Raw genomic sequence first — 15,874 nt, 5'->3', positions numbered from 1 at the left:
AATTCAAGCCCCATGACTGACCAAAAAAAAAAAAAAAGACATCTAATATGTAATTTAACAAAGTAAGAATACCTTTTTCTTTTGAGACTGTCTTGGTCACTAGTTAGCTCAGACTGGTCTTAAGCTTAGAATTCTTCTACTTCAGGCCCCAGAATGCTGTAATTATAAACATGTACCACTACATCTGGTGGTAATAAGAATACCTTTAAGGAATCTAATATCTAGTCCATTTTGTGTGTGTACGTGGACAGCTTGTGTGTGTGTGTGTGTATGTATGTGTATGCACGTATGCATGCATGCACTTATGCCCTGGGCTTGAACTCAAGGTCTGGGTGCTGTCCCTGAGCTTTTTTCCTCAGGGATGGCTTCTCTACCACTTGAGCAACAACTCCATCTCCGGTTTTTTGGTAGCTAATTGAAAATAAGAGTCTCATGGCTATCCTGCCCAGGCTGGCTTTGAATCATGATTCTCAGATTTCAGCTTCCTGAGTAGCTAGGATTACAAGTGTGAGCCACTGATACCTAGCATACAAAATATGCTTACAAAAATATGTTCTTTGACTGGTTTGTTTAAATGGAGTCTCATCAGGAGCTACACATTACATTTAGTTATTTCTCCCCACCCGTCATACATTAATCATAGGGGGGATTTCATGTGACATTTCTACTCTTATATACAACCTGTGCCACTCCCTCTCCCTCTCTCTTTCCCTTCCTTGTTTATAACACAGTTTCATAGTTCTGTTTCCATATATGCAAACTGCATTGACCATATTCATCCTGACATGACACCCTTCCTTGTTAGCCCAGCCCCTCCTGCTAGTGCCAATCCCAGCTACAGAGCTTTCATTGAGGGTCTTTATGCTGTTCTCATACATATACTTATCTTCTGCCTTTGTTGCTCCTTTTCGTTCTCCAAGTATTCCCTTAGTTAGATGTATGTTCTTTGTTTATCCAAATACACATGTATAAGGTACATATATCTGTGTACGTGCCCATGCATAAGCATCTTTGAGGTCTAGGTTCCACAGGAGCAGCAACGTATACTAGTTGGGGTGTGTGTGTGTGTGCGTGTGCGTGTGTGTGTACATGCTTGCTTGCGCATTGGTGGCCAGGGTTTTTGAACTCAGGGCCTGTGCTTTCACTTGTCTTCCTCACTTACAACTGGTGCTCTACGGCTTGACCCACCCTTCTAGTTTGGCATTTTACTGATTAATTGGAGATAAGAATTTCATGAACTTTAGTGCCTGGGCTGATTTCAAACTAACAACCTTAGATCTCATCCACCTAGGTCGCTGGGATTATAGGGATGAGCCACTGGCACCTAGCTGATATCTAGTGTTTTGAACTTTTCTTACCTCGCTCAATAGAGTGTCCTCCAATTCCATCCCCATTTCTACAAATGACATGTTTCAATTTTTTCTTTATGGATGTGTAATCCATATTGTGTGTGTGTCTGTTATGTATCATCTTTATCCATTCATCTCTCATTGAGCACCGTGGCTGATTCCTCACTTAGGCTATTGTGAATAGTGCTATAATAAACACGGATATTGCATATGTCTTTGCTGGATATGTGCCAGAGTGGTGTGGCAGGGTCATAAGGAAGGTTGACTTTTTGTGTTTTGAGGAACCTCCATACTGATTTCCATAGTGCTTGCACTAGTTTATATTTTAACCAACAATGTATGAGGGTGTTTTTTTTTTTTTTTTAAATTTTTTTTTGGGTCCGGTTGTGGGGCCTGAACTCTGGGCCTGGGCGCTGTCCCTCAGCTCTTCAGCTCAAGGCTAGCGCTCTACCACTTGAGCCACAGCGCCACTTCCGGCTTTTTTCTTTTTGCTTATGTGGTGCTGAGGAATCGAACCCAGGGCCTCAGGCATGCAAGGCAAGCGCTCTACCACTGCCATGAGGGTGTTTTTTGTTTTTGTTTTGTTTTTTTTTTTTGCCTCTCATCTTTGCCAGCATTTATTGTTGGTTTTCTTGATAGATGCCATTTTGGGGTAAGGTAGAATCTTCCTGTGGCTGTGATTTGCATTTTCTTTTTTTTTTTTCTTTTTTATTGGTCATGGGGCTTGAACTCTGGGCTTGGGTGCTGTCCCTGCGCTCTTCAGCTCAGTGTAAATGCTCTACTGCTTGAGCCACAGCGCCACTTATGGTTTCCTAGTGGTTTATTGGAGATCAGAGTCTCCTGAACTTTTCTGCCCAGGCTGGCTTTGAACCGTGATCCTCAGATCTCAGCCTCCTGAGTAGCTAGGATTACAGGCGTGAGCCACTGGTGCCCTGCTTGTGACTTGCATTCTCTTTATGGCTAAGTATGTTGAACATTTTTTCATGTATCCGCCATTTTTTCCCCCATGGGTCTTAAACTTAGGGCCTGGGCACTGTCCCTGAGCTTTTCTGTTCAAGGCTAGTGCTCTACCATTTTGAGCCACAGCTCCACTTTGGGTTTTCTGGTAGTTAATTGGAGATAAGAGACTTGATACTCAGATCTCAGCCCCTTGAATAGCTAGAATTATAGATGTGAACCACCAGCACTTGGCTCTATTTTTATTTCTTGTGAAAACTGTGTGTTCACTTTGCTTGCCCATTTGTTGATTGGCTTGTTTGTTCTTTTGCTGTTTAATTTTTTAAACTGTATATTCTGTGCATTACTTCCTTATCTGTTGAATAGCTGGCAAGAATTTTCTGCCATTCCATTAATTGTTCCTTCTTACTCCTACCCCCTAGGCAACTGGAGTCCTATTCAGAAAAATTTACTTGTGCCTATAATTTCCAAAGTTTCCCTACCTTTTCCTGTAGTAGATCTAAAGTTTCAGTCTGACTTTGAGCTCTTTGATCCACTTGGAGTAGGATGAGTTTGGCTCCTTTCTCAGGGATTAGCTAGCTATGTGTGTTTTATTCCTAGGTCTTCTATACTGTTCCATTGATCTTTGCCTCTGTTTTTTGTACTAGTACACAAAAACACAAAGAAGCTTGTTATTTTGTTACTGTGGCTCTGTAGTTTAATTCAAAGTCTAGTGTTGCTCTTTTTACTTAGAATTGCTTTTGCTGGTTGGGGTCTTTCATCCTCCATATGAAGTTTTAGATTGATTTTTTTCTATTTCTCTGAAGAATAGTGTTGGGACACTGATTCTGTAAATTGCTTGTGGCAACATCCAATCCATGAGGATTAGAAGTCTTTGCATCTTGGTGATACCTTCTGTTTGTTTCTTCAAAATGTTGTGTTTGGTTTTGGTTTTGGTGTCAGTCCTGGTGCTTAAGCTCAGGGTCTGGGAGCTGTCCCTTGAGCTTTTCTGGTCAAAGCTAGTGCTCTACTATGTTAGAACGGAAAGCTGCTCCTCCCACCCCATGGTGCCAAGAAGCAGCGTGATGCACACAAGATGTTGAATTCCTGCTGCATTCTGTATAGTGGGAAGCCAGAGCCTGTACTGCTATAGCTGAGGGATAGCACCTAGCCCAGAGTTCAAGCCCCATGACCGACAAAAAAAAAGACATCTTCTAATATGTAATTTAACCAAATAAGAATACCTTTTTCTTTTGAGACTGTCTTGCACTCTTCTCTTCTTCCGTCTCTGTTTATTCAAAACTCTCTTCGTGGGCTGGGTATGTGTAGCTTAGTGGTAGAGTGTTTGCCTTGCATGCATGAAGCCCTGTGTTTAATTGTCAGTACCACATACATAGATAAAGCAGGAAGTGGAGCTATGGCTCAAGTGGTAGGATGCTAGCCTTGAGCAAAAGAAACTCAGGCAGTGCCCAGGCCCTAAGTTCAAACCCCAGGACTGGCAAAAACAAACTCTGTGTACACACACACACACACACACACACACACACACACGCCTTTTTTATATACACTCCCTTTTTTGAAGCTCAGGTGGTGCATGCGCACACACACACACGCGCGCGCGCACACACACACACACCTACCTTTTTTATATACACTCCCTTTTTTGAAGCTCAGGCAGTGCCCAGGCCCTAAGTTCAAGCCCCAGGACTGGCAAAAACAAACTCTGTGTACACATACAACCCTTTTTTATATACACTCCCTTTTTTCTCCATGCTTTGAACTTGTTAAGACCATATAGTTGCCTGATAGAGTTTACAGATTTTTCTGATTGCTTGTTTTTTTTGTTTGTTTTAGTTATTGTTTTTCCTATTGTTTGCATTTCAGTAAACTAAATGGTAGATCTAAAGATTTGATTAAATTCTCCATAAATAAATACAAAGTAATTCTAACAAAAAATTTTGTGTGTGTGTGTATATGTATGTATGTATGTATGTGTGTGTATGTGTGTGCCTGTCCTTGAATTCAGGGCCTGGGTGTTGTCTCTGAGCTTCTTTTCTCAAGGTTATTGCTCTACCACTTGAGCTGCTACACTACTCAGGCTTTTTCTGAGTAGTTTATTGAGTTGAGTCTCACAGTCTCTTCTGCCTGGGCTAGCTTTGAACTGATCCTCAAATTTCATCCTCTTGAGTATTACAGGTGTGGGCCACTGGCACCCAGCTAACAAAGTCTTTTTTTTTTTTTTTTTTGGTGCTCCTTCTGGAGCTTGATCTCAGGGTCTGGGTGCCTTCCTTGACCTTTCATGTGCGAGGCTAGTGCTGTACCACTTGAGCCATAGTTCCACTTCTAGTTTTTTGTTTGTTTTTATTTGTTGTTTGCAGAGCTGAGGACTTATCAGGTAAGTGCTCTTCCACAGAGCTAAATCCCCAATTTCCAGTTATTGGTAGTTAGTTGGAGATAAGAGTCTCATGGACTTCCTGCCTTGGCTTTGAAATGTGATCCTCAGATTTTAACCTCCTGAGTAGCTAGGATTACTGATATGAGCCACTAGTACCTAGCTTCCCAGCATTCTTAAAGTTATTTTTTTTTCTCCTGATACCAGGACTCATTGGCTATTGCTGTACCACCTGAGCCAGAGCTTAAACCTTCATTAAAAGCTGGGTGCCAGTGGCTCACGCCTGTAATCCTAGCTACTCAGGAGGCTGAGATCTGAGGATCAGGGTTGAAAGCCAGCCTGGGCAGTAAAGTCCGTGAGACTCTTATCTCTAATAAACCACTAGATAACCGGAAGTGGCACTATGGCTCAAGCAGTAGAGTGCTCACCCAAGCCCAGAGTTCAAGCCCCATGACTGGCAAAAAAAAACAAACCCAAAAAACAGCTTCACTAAAAAAATAACATTTTAAAGCTTGGCACCAGCGGCTCATGCCTGTGATCCTAGCTACTCAGAAGGCTGAGATCTAAAGATCATAGTTCAAAACCAGCTTGGCAAGAAAGTCTGTGAGACTCTTACCTCCAATAAACTACTCAGAAAAAGCTGGAATTGGCACTGTGGCTCAAGTAGTAGAACACTGGCCTTGAGCATAGAGAGGCTCAGGGACAAAGCCCAGGCCCTGAGTTCAAGCAAAAAAAAAAAAACCAAAACATTTCAAGAGGCAGCATGGTGACATGTATTTGTAATTCCAGCACATAGTAGTCTAAGGCAGGAGGATTTCTAGTTTGAGGCCATCTATACTACATACACAAGATCTTGTCTCAAAGATATATGGACATAAAGCTGTATGCATATGAACAACTATATGTCCATATTCAGAGAATACCTTGAGGATTTTTTTATACTCATAGCCAGCATTGAGATAAGACACAAAACAATATCAGTATCCTTGAAGTTTCCCATACGCACTCAGTGTCATTGTCCTCTCCCCAAAGCAAGCACTTGTCCTTGCATAATAAACCAGAGTTGATCAAGTGATAGGTAAGTGGATTGATCATTCAGTAAATGAAAGTGGAATTAGTAGTCAGTTGGAGAAAAACATCCCTCCACCCCTGTAACCAGATAAAATCCCAGATGAAGGAAGATGTAAAATGCAAATAGAATTGAACCTATAGTAATATTTGTAAGAAAACACTCTATGGAGATAATTATGTGAAGTATTCTTAAAAATGTATATTCTGGTAAAGTCAGTTCCTAAGAATACCCTTAGATTGTAGCTGCATTTGTCAGGGCTCACTTGGGATATATATAGCTCAGTGACAGAGCACTTGCCTAGCAGCACAAGGCTTTGGGTTTGATTCTAGGGCCACTGAAGAAAATAGAATTTCTATTTCTAGCACTTAAATTATCAGTGTTTTTATACATCAGTTAAAAAAAAAAACAAGGGCTGGGAAGTTGGCTCAGTGGTAGAGTGCTTGCCTTGCATGCCTGAGGCCCTGGGTTCGATTCCTCAGCACCACATAAGCAAAAAGAAAAAAGCCGGAAGTGGCGCTGTGGCTCAAGTGGTAGAGCGCTAGCCTTGAGCTGAAGAGCTGAGGGACAGCGCCCAGGCCCAGAGTTCAGGCCCCACGACCGGACCCCCCTCCAAAAAAACAAAAAAGACTGACAGCTCTTAGAAGCTAACTCTGTAAGCCAGCAGTAGAATAGAAGCATGAAAAAATGAATAGGTTGTTAGGCCTTTGTGGCCGTAGGTAGTGAGGAATCCAACTTATGCAGCATAACAGAACTTAGAAATATCTTCCAGGCAAGACAAAGGACCTGAGACAAGGTCTGTGTCCAAAGCAAGGACCAGGCTCCTCTGCCCATGAAAGAAAGTTGACAAAGTACAAAATGGTTGGGGCTTGCTTTTTAAAACGTTTTTATCTTTACTTTTTAGAGGAAGCAGGTTGTGGTTAGCTTTCTGTCACTGTAAAACATATTTGAGATGATCCAATTTATGTTTTTTTTTGTTTTGTTTTGTTTTTTGGGGTCCAGTCGTGGGGCCTGAACTCTGGGCCTGGGCACTGTCCCTCAGCTCTTCAGCTCAAGGCTAGTGCTCTACCACTTGAGCCACAGCACCACTTCCGGCTTTTTTCTTTTTGCTTATGAGGTGCTGAGGAATCGAACCCAGGGCCTCATGCACGCAAGGCAAGCGCTCTACCACTAAGCCACCTTCCCAGCCCCTGATCCAATTTATGAAGAGAATGGTTCATTTTCACATAGTTTTGGAGATTTTACTTGGAAGGCCTCCTGGCCATTGGCTTGAGCAGCACTTCATGGAGGTATATGTGGGATGGACAGAACCTCGAGAGAAAGGACTCCTTACAGTCTCTTTCAAGGCTCATCCTGCCAGCAACCTGAACACCGCCTACTAAAAATATACTTTTGTTATTAAGGTGTGGCACAGGGGTTACTGTTTCACAAGTCAAGTAATGAGTACATTCCTTTTTGGACAGTGTCACCCCTTCCTTTGCTTTCCCTCAGTTTCCTCTTCCCATCCCTGCCCCAAGTTGCATGGTTCATTTTCTACATAATGTCTACTGAGTACCATCCATGCCTGCCTGCCTGCCTTCCTCAGTTTCTGCCCTCCTCCTTGCCCCCCCAAAAGACAAAAAACAAAACGAAAAGCAAAATCACTACCACCAACTTTTTTTTTTAAATATACTAGGGATTGAACTTGGAAACTTCCATTTGCTAGGCTGGCTGGCTTCCTCCTGAGCCCACCACAGACCTAGGTTCCACCTCCCAATAGTACCAACCTGAGGACCAAGCCCTTGATTTCTCCTCCAAACGTTAGCACAAGTCTCATGTCTTAACCATCCTTAGCTATAAAACCATCAGAACTACACTAGGATTCTATCTCATTCCATTCAAAATGACTGTCATCAGAACAACAAAGTTCACAAAATGGCACTAATATCTGTTGTGTCTTCAAATCTGTAGAGAATCCTATTTGCTTCTTTATGTCATTGTATGTAGACTATGGTTTGTTGAGTGAAGTGGTAAATAAACTGTGTTGTGCATTTAGGTTCGGCGTTGGGCTATCCTGACTGCAAGAAACTTGGGGAAGGTAGACAGAGATGATTACTACGACTTACAGGAAGTTTTAACTTGTCTTTTTAAAGTCATTGAGTTGGGGCTTCTAGAAAGTCCAGACATTTATACCTCTTCTGTCCTGGAAAAGGGTAAACTGATTCTTCTGCCCTCACACATGTACGATACTACCAACTACAAAAACTACTGGCTAGGTGAGTATGATTACTTTATACCAGTGTATTTGGGGGCTTCCTGAGGGTCCCGAGCAGGAAGTGATCTCTTGGGGATTGGTTCCAAATTGCTAAATACAGAATTTCATGGTTTCAAATTCTTGTTCTATCATTAAGTTGACTTAGCCAATATGTATCTTACTTAGTAATAATATGTATGTAATTAATTACTCTAGAAACCTGTAGAAGGAGTACATTTTCAAGCATCCGCAAACTAATCTTGTTCAAAGCAGTATTAGAATAGTAAAACATTAGCATGGTGGTTGAATTTAAATTGGGTTTGACTGCTAGTATTTCTAGTATACAGAGAATTTACAGGTAGAGAGACATTAGTATTGTTTGAGTTCTGCACTGACTCAGGATAGCTGTGCCCTGTTTAATTGATTATAGTTCATGTGTCATAATTAGTAATTGTTTTTTTCTTGCTCTGTGGTATGTGAAATAGGGCTGGGTACACCTAAAAATTGAACCTCTTCACACTTAGTGAAATCATGTGGTAGTCATCTTAGAAACTGATTTCCAGCTGTGCTAGTACTATTTTCTCATGTTACACTCAGTGCAATCGTAGGTTCTGTTCCTGGGGAGCAGGTGGTGTGTATTAGTGTCTAGACTCACGTGTTGGGAACTAATTCCATTGGCTTCATTGGCATTTGCCCAGTAGGCAAGACAAAGCATGTGAGTAGTGGAAGGAAACTCTGTATTCTCCCACAGGTATTTGCATGTTGCTGACCATTCTCGAGGAGCAGGCCATGGACTCACTGTTGCTGGGCTCAGACAAACAAAATGACTTTATGCGGTCGATCCTGCACACCATGCAGAAACAGTCAAATGGTAAAGCCCTTTTCTTGCTACTTGCTTTGGAGTTCTGTCATCGTACACTGCCACGGACCAGCTTGGCCGGAGCACTGGGACTGATGGGTCAGGAATCTCAGGATAGGTGGGCAATGAGTCGGCGAAGTGACAAACAGACACAGACTCAAAAGAGTTGCATCTGGGTGTTTCTTCATTGAGGAGAATTAACATTTTTATACAGTGTGTGATTGTGACATAGATTCTTTGTTTATTTAAGCATGTAATCAATTTCTAAGAAAGGGGAAGCATTAATAGGTTACATGGAAATTGATGACTATCCCACCAACTGTTTAAGTTAAGTGGTGCAAGACAAGTCTAGCACATTGTTTAATACAATGCATCATCTATTCAGCCTTTTATGTTTAATAATTAACAAGCCTAAGACAGGGCTGTACTTATATTGTACTCCTTTTATTATTTATTTATTTATTTATTTATTTGGGTCCGGTCGTGGGGCCTGAACTCGGCCTGGGCACTGTCCCTCAGCTCTTCAGCTCAAGGCTAGCGCTCTACCACTGCCACAGCACCACTTCTGGCTTTTTTCTTTTTGCTTATGTGGTGCTGAGGAATCGAACCCAGGGCCTCAGGCATGCAAGGCAAGCACTCTACCACTGAGCCACCTTCCCAGCCCTCCTTTTATTTTTTCCATAAATTTTTAAGTCCCTTTGAAACCATCCTAAAAACCACTCCCAGGTTAAGTCAGGCATTCTCAGTTTTTTATGACTTTGATCCCAATATTTTTTTGCATGAATTTCTAATTGTTATTTTAAACTATCTTGTTATTGTTTTGATAATAAACACCACAATGGTCTAGATCTACCTAATCTTTGCATAAAATCTAATGAGTACCAAAATACTTTTTCCTTTTACATTAATGCATCTATTTTCATCTTTATAAGCTCCTGTATAAGGCAATGGTTCATCGGTCAGCTCAGGAAATGTGATGTCACTAACTTTATATTTTGTGGGAAATCACCAGATATTCCCTATAATGCAAGCTGGACCAAACTTAGTCATAACTGTTGGGGGAATCTTTCTTTTCCTTTTATTATCAGGGGTCCCTTTTTTTTTTTTATCCATACACTGATATATTGAATTGAAATTCCTCTATACAATATTGTTCAACCTTCTTCTGTCTCTCTGCCCTCCCCTCTCCCTGTTCTCCATCTTTTTTTTCTTTTTTTTTTTTATTGTAAAGATACTATACAGAGGGTTACAGTTACATGAGTGAGGTAATGAATACACTTCCTCTTGAACATTGTTACCCCCTCCATTGTTTTCCCCCTACCATCCCTTCCTTCCCTACCTTCCCCGAGGTTCTTTTTTTTTTTATTATTGTGATTAAGTGATTACATAATTTCTGGAATTTCACAGTATTGTGGAATAATGATGCTCATTTAAAGTCACAAGTTCATTCTAACTTTCCTGGAGCAAATTGTCTATCACAGTCTATAACATATAACGGTGTTCACATGTTATATACCATATATGTGATCAGCAGCATGGGGATATTTAGTAGTGGTTCAACCAGATGAGTGGGAGTTCTTTGTTTCTTAAGTCCTGTTAGTTTTGTCATATCACCTAACATTTTGGATTTAGCATCCACTTATCAGGGAGACCATGTACCATTTGTCTCTTTGCTCTTGGCTTACCTCACTCAACATGATTTCAGGGGTCCCTTTTACTAGAACTCTCTGTGCTTCTGGGATAATGCCTTCTGGTTTAGTTTAATTCCTTAATTCTGCCTGTTGCAACATATCTGGAAATTTCAAATTTCTGTATTTACTATGAGTGAGCCACAAAACTGCTTTCAAAAATGGAGGGACATCTGGTGGCAGAGTCATGTAAGGTGATATATTGATTGGGGCATTGTCCACATCTAATCTTCAGTCCTAGTCTTTATTATTCAGAGAAACCGTCTCTATTGGACTGGAAAGGAACAACGTGCCCTGTTCGAGGATCCATAAAAGAATAGCCAGAACAAGAATAAAGGCAACGAATGTACAGCCAAGAAGAGAACAATAAGGATAAAGATAGAGGCAGTAAAGGTGCAGTCAAGTATATAGGAAGCCTTGAAGCAACACCCTCTTCCTGCAGGCCTGCTTCCTTGAAGCTTAGGCTTTGCCTGGTGTGATCTATCACACAGACTCCGCAGGAGGTGGCGTGGCAGTACACTTTCAAGATGCTAGCGTCACTGAGAATTGGGGCATGACATCGTAAGGAAAAAAAACTATATGATTGTGGTAGTGCCATTCTGTAATGCTAGCTATTCTGGAGACCAGGATCAGAGAGATCACAGTTCAAGGCCATCCCCTAAAGTGGTTCTTGAGGCTTTATCTCGACCAAAAAAGCTAGGTGTGATGGTGCATGTATACCATCCCACTATGGCAGGGAAAGCTAGGAAGACCATTCCTGGGAAAATAGTATGACCCTATCAAGATAACCAACACAAAAAGGACTAGAATGTCACTAAAGTAGTAGAGCACCTTCATAACAAAGTGGGAGGCTCTGAGTTAAATAAAGAAGGGATGGAGAACTTTCTGAGATCAGACTGAGAGTTGGAAAGGACATTTAGAGTTTAATTTGGCACCTTACTTTGATAAAAGTAACTGAAGTTCAGAAATATTTGTTATTTTTCCATGGTGAAAAAATTTAGGGGTTGAATGAATGGTAGAACCTCTGGGAGACACATCTGTAAAGGTATGGTAGAGGACAGTGGGGGAGAGCCTCTCCTATCCCGTAGTCTCCCCTCCCTTGCCGTTGCTTCATTGTCCCCTGCTGCTCTAGGGTTGCACAGCCTGACATGAAATCACCGTCCACGTGCAGTTATTTAAGCCTCAGTTAATTAAAAATAAAACTTCAGCTTTTTGGCCACCTACTGGTGGCTCATACCTATATTCCTAGCTATTGAAGAGGCTGACATCTAGAGGACCCCAGTCAAGACTAGCTTATTATGTAAGAATCCATCTTCAAAATACCCAGCAAAAAGTTGGGCTGAAGGCATGTCTCAGTGGTAAAGTGTTAGCTGGGTTGGGGCTTCTTTCCTTGACATGTAGACTCAATACATTTCCATCATGAGAAAATGGTCTTGGATAGTACTATTCTAGTTTAGAAAATAAAGCAAATGCTATTGTCTTGACACATGCCTGTAGTTTCCATACTTCAGGTGCTGAGGTGGGAGAAGTAGGAGTTTGAGGTCGTCCGGGCTACGTGGTAAATCCCTGTCTCAAGAGACAAACAGAACACACAAAATGGGAGAGAAGGAGGGAGTTTGGAATCTTGATGAAGAGGAGCAAATCAGTAAAGCCTGAATAACTTGTCTGTGAAAACAGGTTGTATGTATTTTTCCCCTCTTCCATGGTTCTTCCAGCAGCTCAGTTGTGGAAGTTTCTAAAAGACCTAATAGATACAAAGGAAAGGGCTGGAGTCAGAGCTTGTGAATAGCAAGAATTATTATAAAAGGGGAGGACAAGTAGCAAACAGGGAAGTGTGGATGGATGAAGTGTTTGCTTACTTGTTACCCCAGGAATTCTTATGTTCTGTGGCTTGCAGATTTCCCTGTGTCATGGGCCACATTTAGATCTGTAAATACTGTTTCTCATTCTCTTCCTCTCCACCCCCTTTTTTTTGTTATTTATTGCTAAGTGGCAGGATAAAGTTCTGGGAGGGCTTTAGGAGCTGATAAGAAAGAATTGTTTCAAGTGTGGCCAGCAGGGGAAGAAGGTTGTATTTAGACTGCTTTGTTTCCAGTCCATAGGTTTGCCCATTGAATTGTAGGTTTTTTTTTTGTTTTGTTTTTTGTTTTTGTCGGTCGTGGGGCTTGAACTCTGGGCCTGGGCGCTGTCTCTCAGCTCTTCAGCTCAAGGCAAGCACTCTACCACTTGAGCTACAGCGCCACTTCCGGTTTTCTGGTGGTTTATTGGAGATAGGAGTCTCACGGTCTCTCCTGCCCGGGCTGGCTTTGAACCGCGATCCTCAGATCTCAGCCTCCTGAGTAGCTAGGATTACAGGTGAGCCACCAGCGCCCGGCTGAATTGTAGGTTTTGTCTTTGGTTTTTGGTGGTACTTAGGTTTGTATTCAGAGCCTTCTAGTTACTAGGTTTAGTGCTCTATCACTTGAACCACACTTCTAGTCTACTATTAAAAGTTAGAATGGGGTGCCGGTGGCTCATGTCTGTAATCCTCACTACTTGGGAGGCTGAGATCTGAAGATTGCAGTTCAAAGCCAACCCAGGCAGGAATGTCCGTGAGACTCTTATCTCCAATTAACCAGCAGAAACTGGAAGTGGCACTGTGGTTCAAGTAGTAGAGCACTCACCTGGAGCCGAAGAGCTGAGGGACAGTGCTCAAGCCCAGAGTTCAAGCCCCCCCCACCCCCCCCCCCCCCCGCCAAATATATATAGTTTACATTGGTGGCAACGTAAACTAGTATAACCACTCAGCAGGCAGTTTGAAGGATCCTCATAAAAGTAAACATAGAGCCCAGACCCTGGTGGCTCTCACCCATAGTCTTAGCTACTCAGGAGATTGAGATCTGAAAAATCACAGTTCAGTACCAGCCCAGGCAGAGAAGTCTTTTTTTTTTTTTAATTTTTTTTTTGGGGGTCCGGTCGTGGGGCCTGAACTCTGGGACTGGGCACTGTCCTCGGCTCTTCAGGTCAAGGCTAGCGCTGTACCCCTTGAGCCACAGTGCCACTTCCAGCTTTTTACTTTTTGCTTATGTGGTGCTGAGGAATCGAACCCAGGGCCTCAGGCATGCAAGGCAAGCACTCTACCACTGAGCCACCTTCCCAGCCCCCAGAGAAGTCTTTTGAGACTCTGATCTCCACTAAAACTATGCCAAAAAAGGAAAAGCTGGAAGTGGAGCTGTGGCTTACTAACCTTGAACAAAAGCAGCTCAGGGACAGCACCCAGACTTACTGAGTTCAAGCCCCAAGACACACTCACACACACACACACACGCACGCACAATTAAACATAGAATTTCTCTATGACCCAGAGATACCACTCTTGGGCATCTACCCAAAAGGTTCAGGACACGGTAAAGACACTTGCACACCTATGTTCATTGCTGCACTATTCACAATAGCCAAGTTATGGAAACAATCCAGATGCCCTACAGTAAGTAAGTGGATCCAAAAAATGTGGTACAGATCTGAAATAGAAGTCGACATGACAACCTATACACAACTCCAGCCATTCACATACAGACTGAAGGAGAATACCAGTAGAAGATGAACTTAAAGGTGTAACTCCTGAACAAGTAAAATACTATTTATTGAAATGTATTCCAGGAAATGGGAACATGGGTTATTTATGTTGTTGGTGCTGGTGTTGTTTTTGTGTGTTTCTTATCTTTTTTTGCTTCTTAGGGGAAGTAAAGAGGGATACAGAAAGGGAGGAAGGGTGAACAAATGCAATCATATGCTATGTGGAAAACGAACTATGCAACTTGTGGGCAGGTATCGGAGGGGGAATCTGAGGAAAAGCGAAAGAAGGGGTGGTATTGTCCAAAAGAGAAGTATATGCATTACATGAATTGTGAAATATTAATCCCTCTGTATAATATCTTAATAATAATACAATTATATCTAAAATTATATTACAGAGGGATGGTAATATTCAAAAAATTGAAAATTTGCCAGCTTTGAAATACCTCTGTCTCAGCCCGGTGCCCATGGCTCATGCCTATAATCCTAGCTACTCAGGAGGCTAAGATCTGAGGATTGCAGTTCAAAACCAGGCCGGGCAGGAAAGGCTGTGAGACTCTCATCTCCAGTAAACCACTCAGAAAACCAGAAGTGGTGCTGTGGCTCAAGTGGTAGAGCACTCGCCTTGAGCTGAATTGCTGAGGGACAGAGCCCAGGCCCAGAGTTCATGCCCCACAACTGACAAACAAAAAACAAAAACAACCTCTGTCTCTAAGAGCTGATATTATTTTTCCTTAAACTACTTTGTTTTGTTAATTTACTTAAATGCTGCTTTGATTTAATCATCAGTGTAAATGCTAATCTTTAATATTTTTTTCTTTTTCCTTTGGTCATGGGCCTTGAACTCTGGGCCTGAACGCTGTCCTTCAGCTCTTCAGATCAAGGCTAGCGCTCTACCACTTGAGCTACAATGCCAATTCTGGTTTTCTGGTGGTTTATTGGAGATAAGAGTTTCATGGACTTTCCTGCCCAGGCTGGCTTTGAATCACAATCCTAGATCTCAGCCTCCTGAGTAGCTAGGATTACAGGCGTGAGCCACCAGCGCCTGGCATTATTTAGTAACTTTTAGTTAGTCTTTGTAATTGATTTGTAATTCAGAAGTTGTTGCATTGTATTTCAGATGATAGCATGGATCCTTTCTGGCCAGCCTTACACTGTTTCATGGTGATTCTGGATCGGCTTGGATCTAAGGTCTGGGGTCAACTTATCGATCCTATTGAAGCATTTCAAACCATCATCAACAATGTGAGCTATAACAGAGAGATCCAAAATATACGGAACAGCTCTGTGAGGTTAGTTAAGCTAATGTTAGGATTTCAAAACAATCTCTAGTTAGAGTGTGGTGGTAATAACTCTGTAATGCCAGCACTCAGGAACCAGAGGCAGGGAGATCATGGGATTCAGACCAGCCTGGGCTACATTGTGAGACTCTTGTCTTAAAAAAAAAAAAAAAAATCTTTGTAGCTGGGCACCAGTGGCTCACACCTATAAGCTACTCAGGAGGCTGAGATCTGAGGATCATGGTTCAAAGCCAGCCCACGCAGGAAAGTCCATAAGACTCTTTGTTTTTGGTCAGTTGTGGGGCTTGAACTCTAGGCCTGGGCGCTGTCCCTGAGCTCTTCAGCTCAAGGCAAGTGCTCTACCATTAGAGCCACAGCACCATTTCTGGTTTCCTGAGTGGTTAATTGTATTTGTTATCGTTTTTGGCAGTGTGGCCATTTTCACAATATTGATTCTTCCTATCCAAGAGCATGGAAGGTCTAATATTTCCTGGTGTCCTCTTTGATTTCTTT

General features: G+C 42.1%; 1 protein-coding gene across 1 annotated transcript in view; it reads left to right on the top strand.

The window, feature by feature from the left end:
• The window catches only part of Setx (senataxin), a 74,907-nt gene that overhangs the window by 20,127 nt on the left and 38,906 nt on the right, over positions 1–15,874 (top strand). The window contains exons 4-6 of the mRNA XM_013021293.1: positions 7,782–8,001; positions 8,731–8,850; positions 15,202–15,373. Coding sequence (XP_012876747.1) covers positions 7,782–8,001; positions 8,731–8,850; positions 15,202–15,373 — 512 coding nt within the window. The remainder of the gene's footprint in view (positions 1–7,781; positions 8,002–8,730; positions 8,851–15,201; positions 15,374–15,874) is intronic.

The sequence above is a fragment of the Dipodomys ordii genome, unplaced genomic scaffold (assembly GCF_000151885.1).
Source record: "Dipodomys ordii isolate 6190 unplaced genomic scaffold, Dord_2.0 Scaffold55, whole genome shotgun sequence".
NCBI classification, from domain to species: domain Eukaryota; kingdom Metazoa; phylum Chordata; class Mammalia; order Rodentia; family Heteromyidae; genus Dipodomys; species Dipodomys ordii.
Note: the sequence above shows the minus strand (reverse complement) of the source record. Positions and strands in the feature narration are given on the sequence as shown.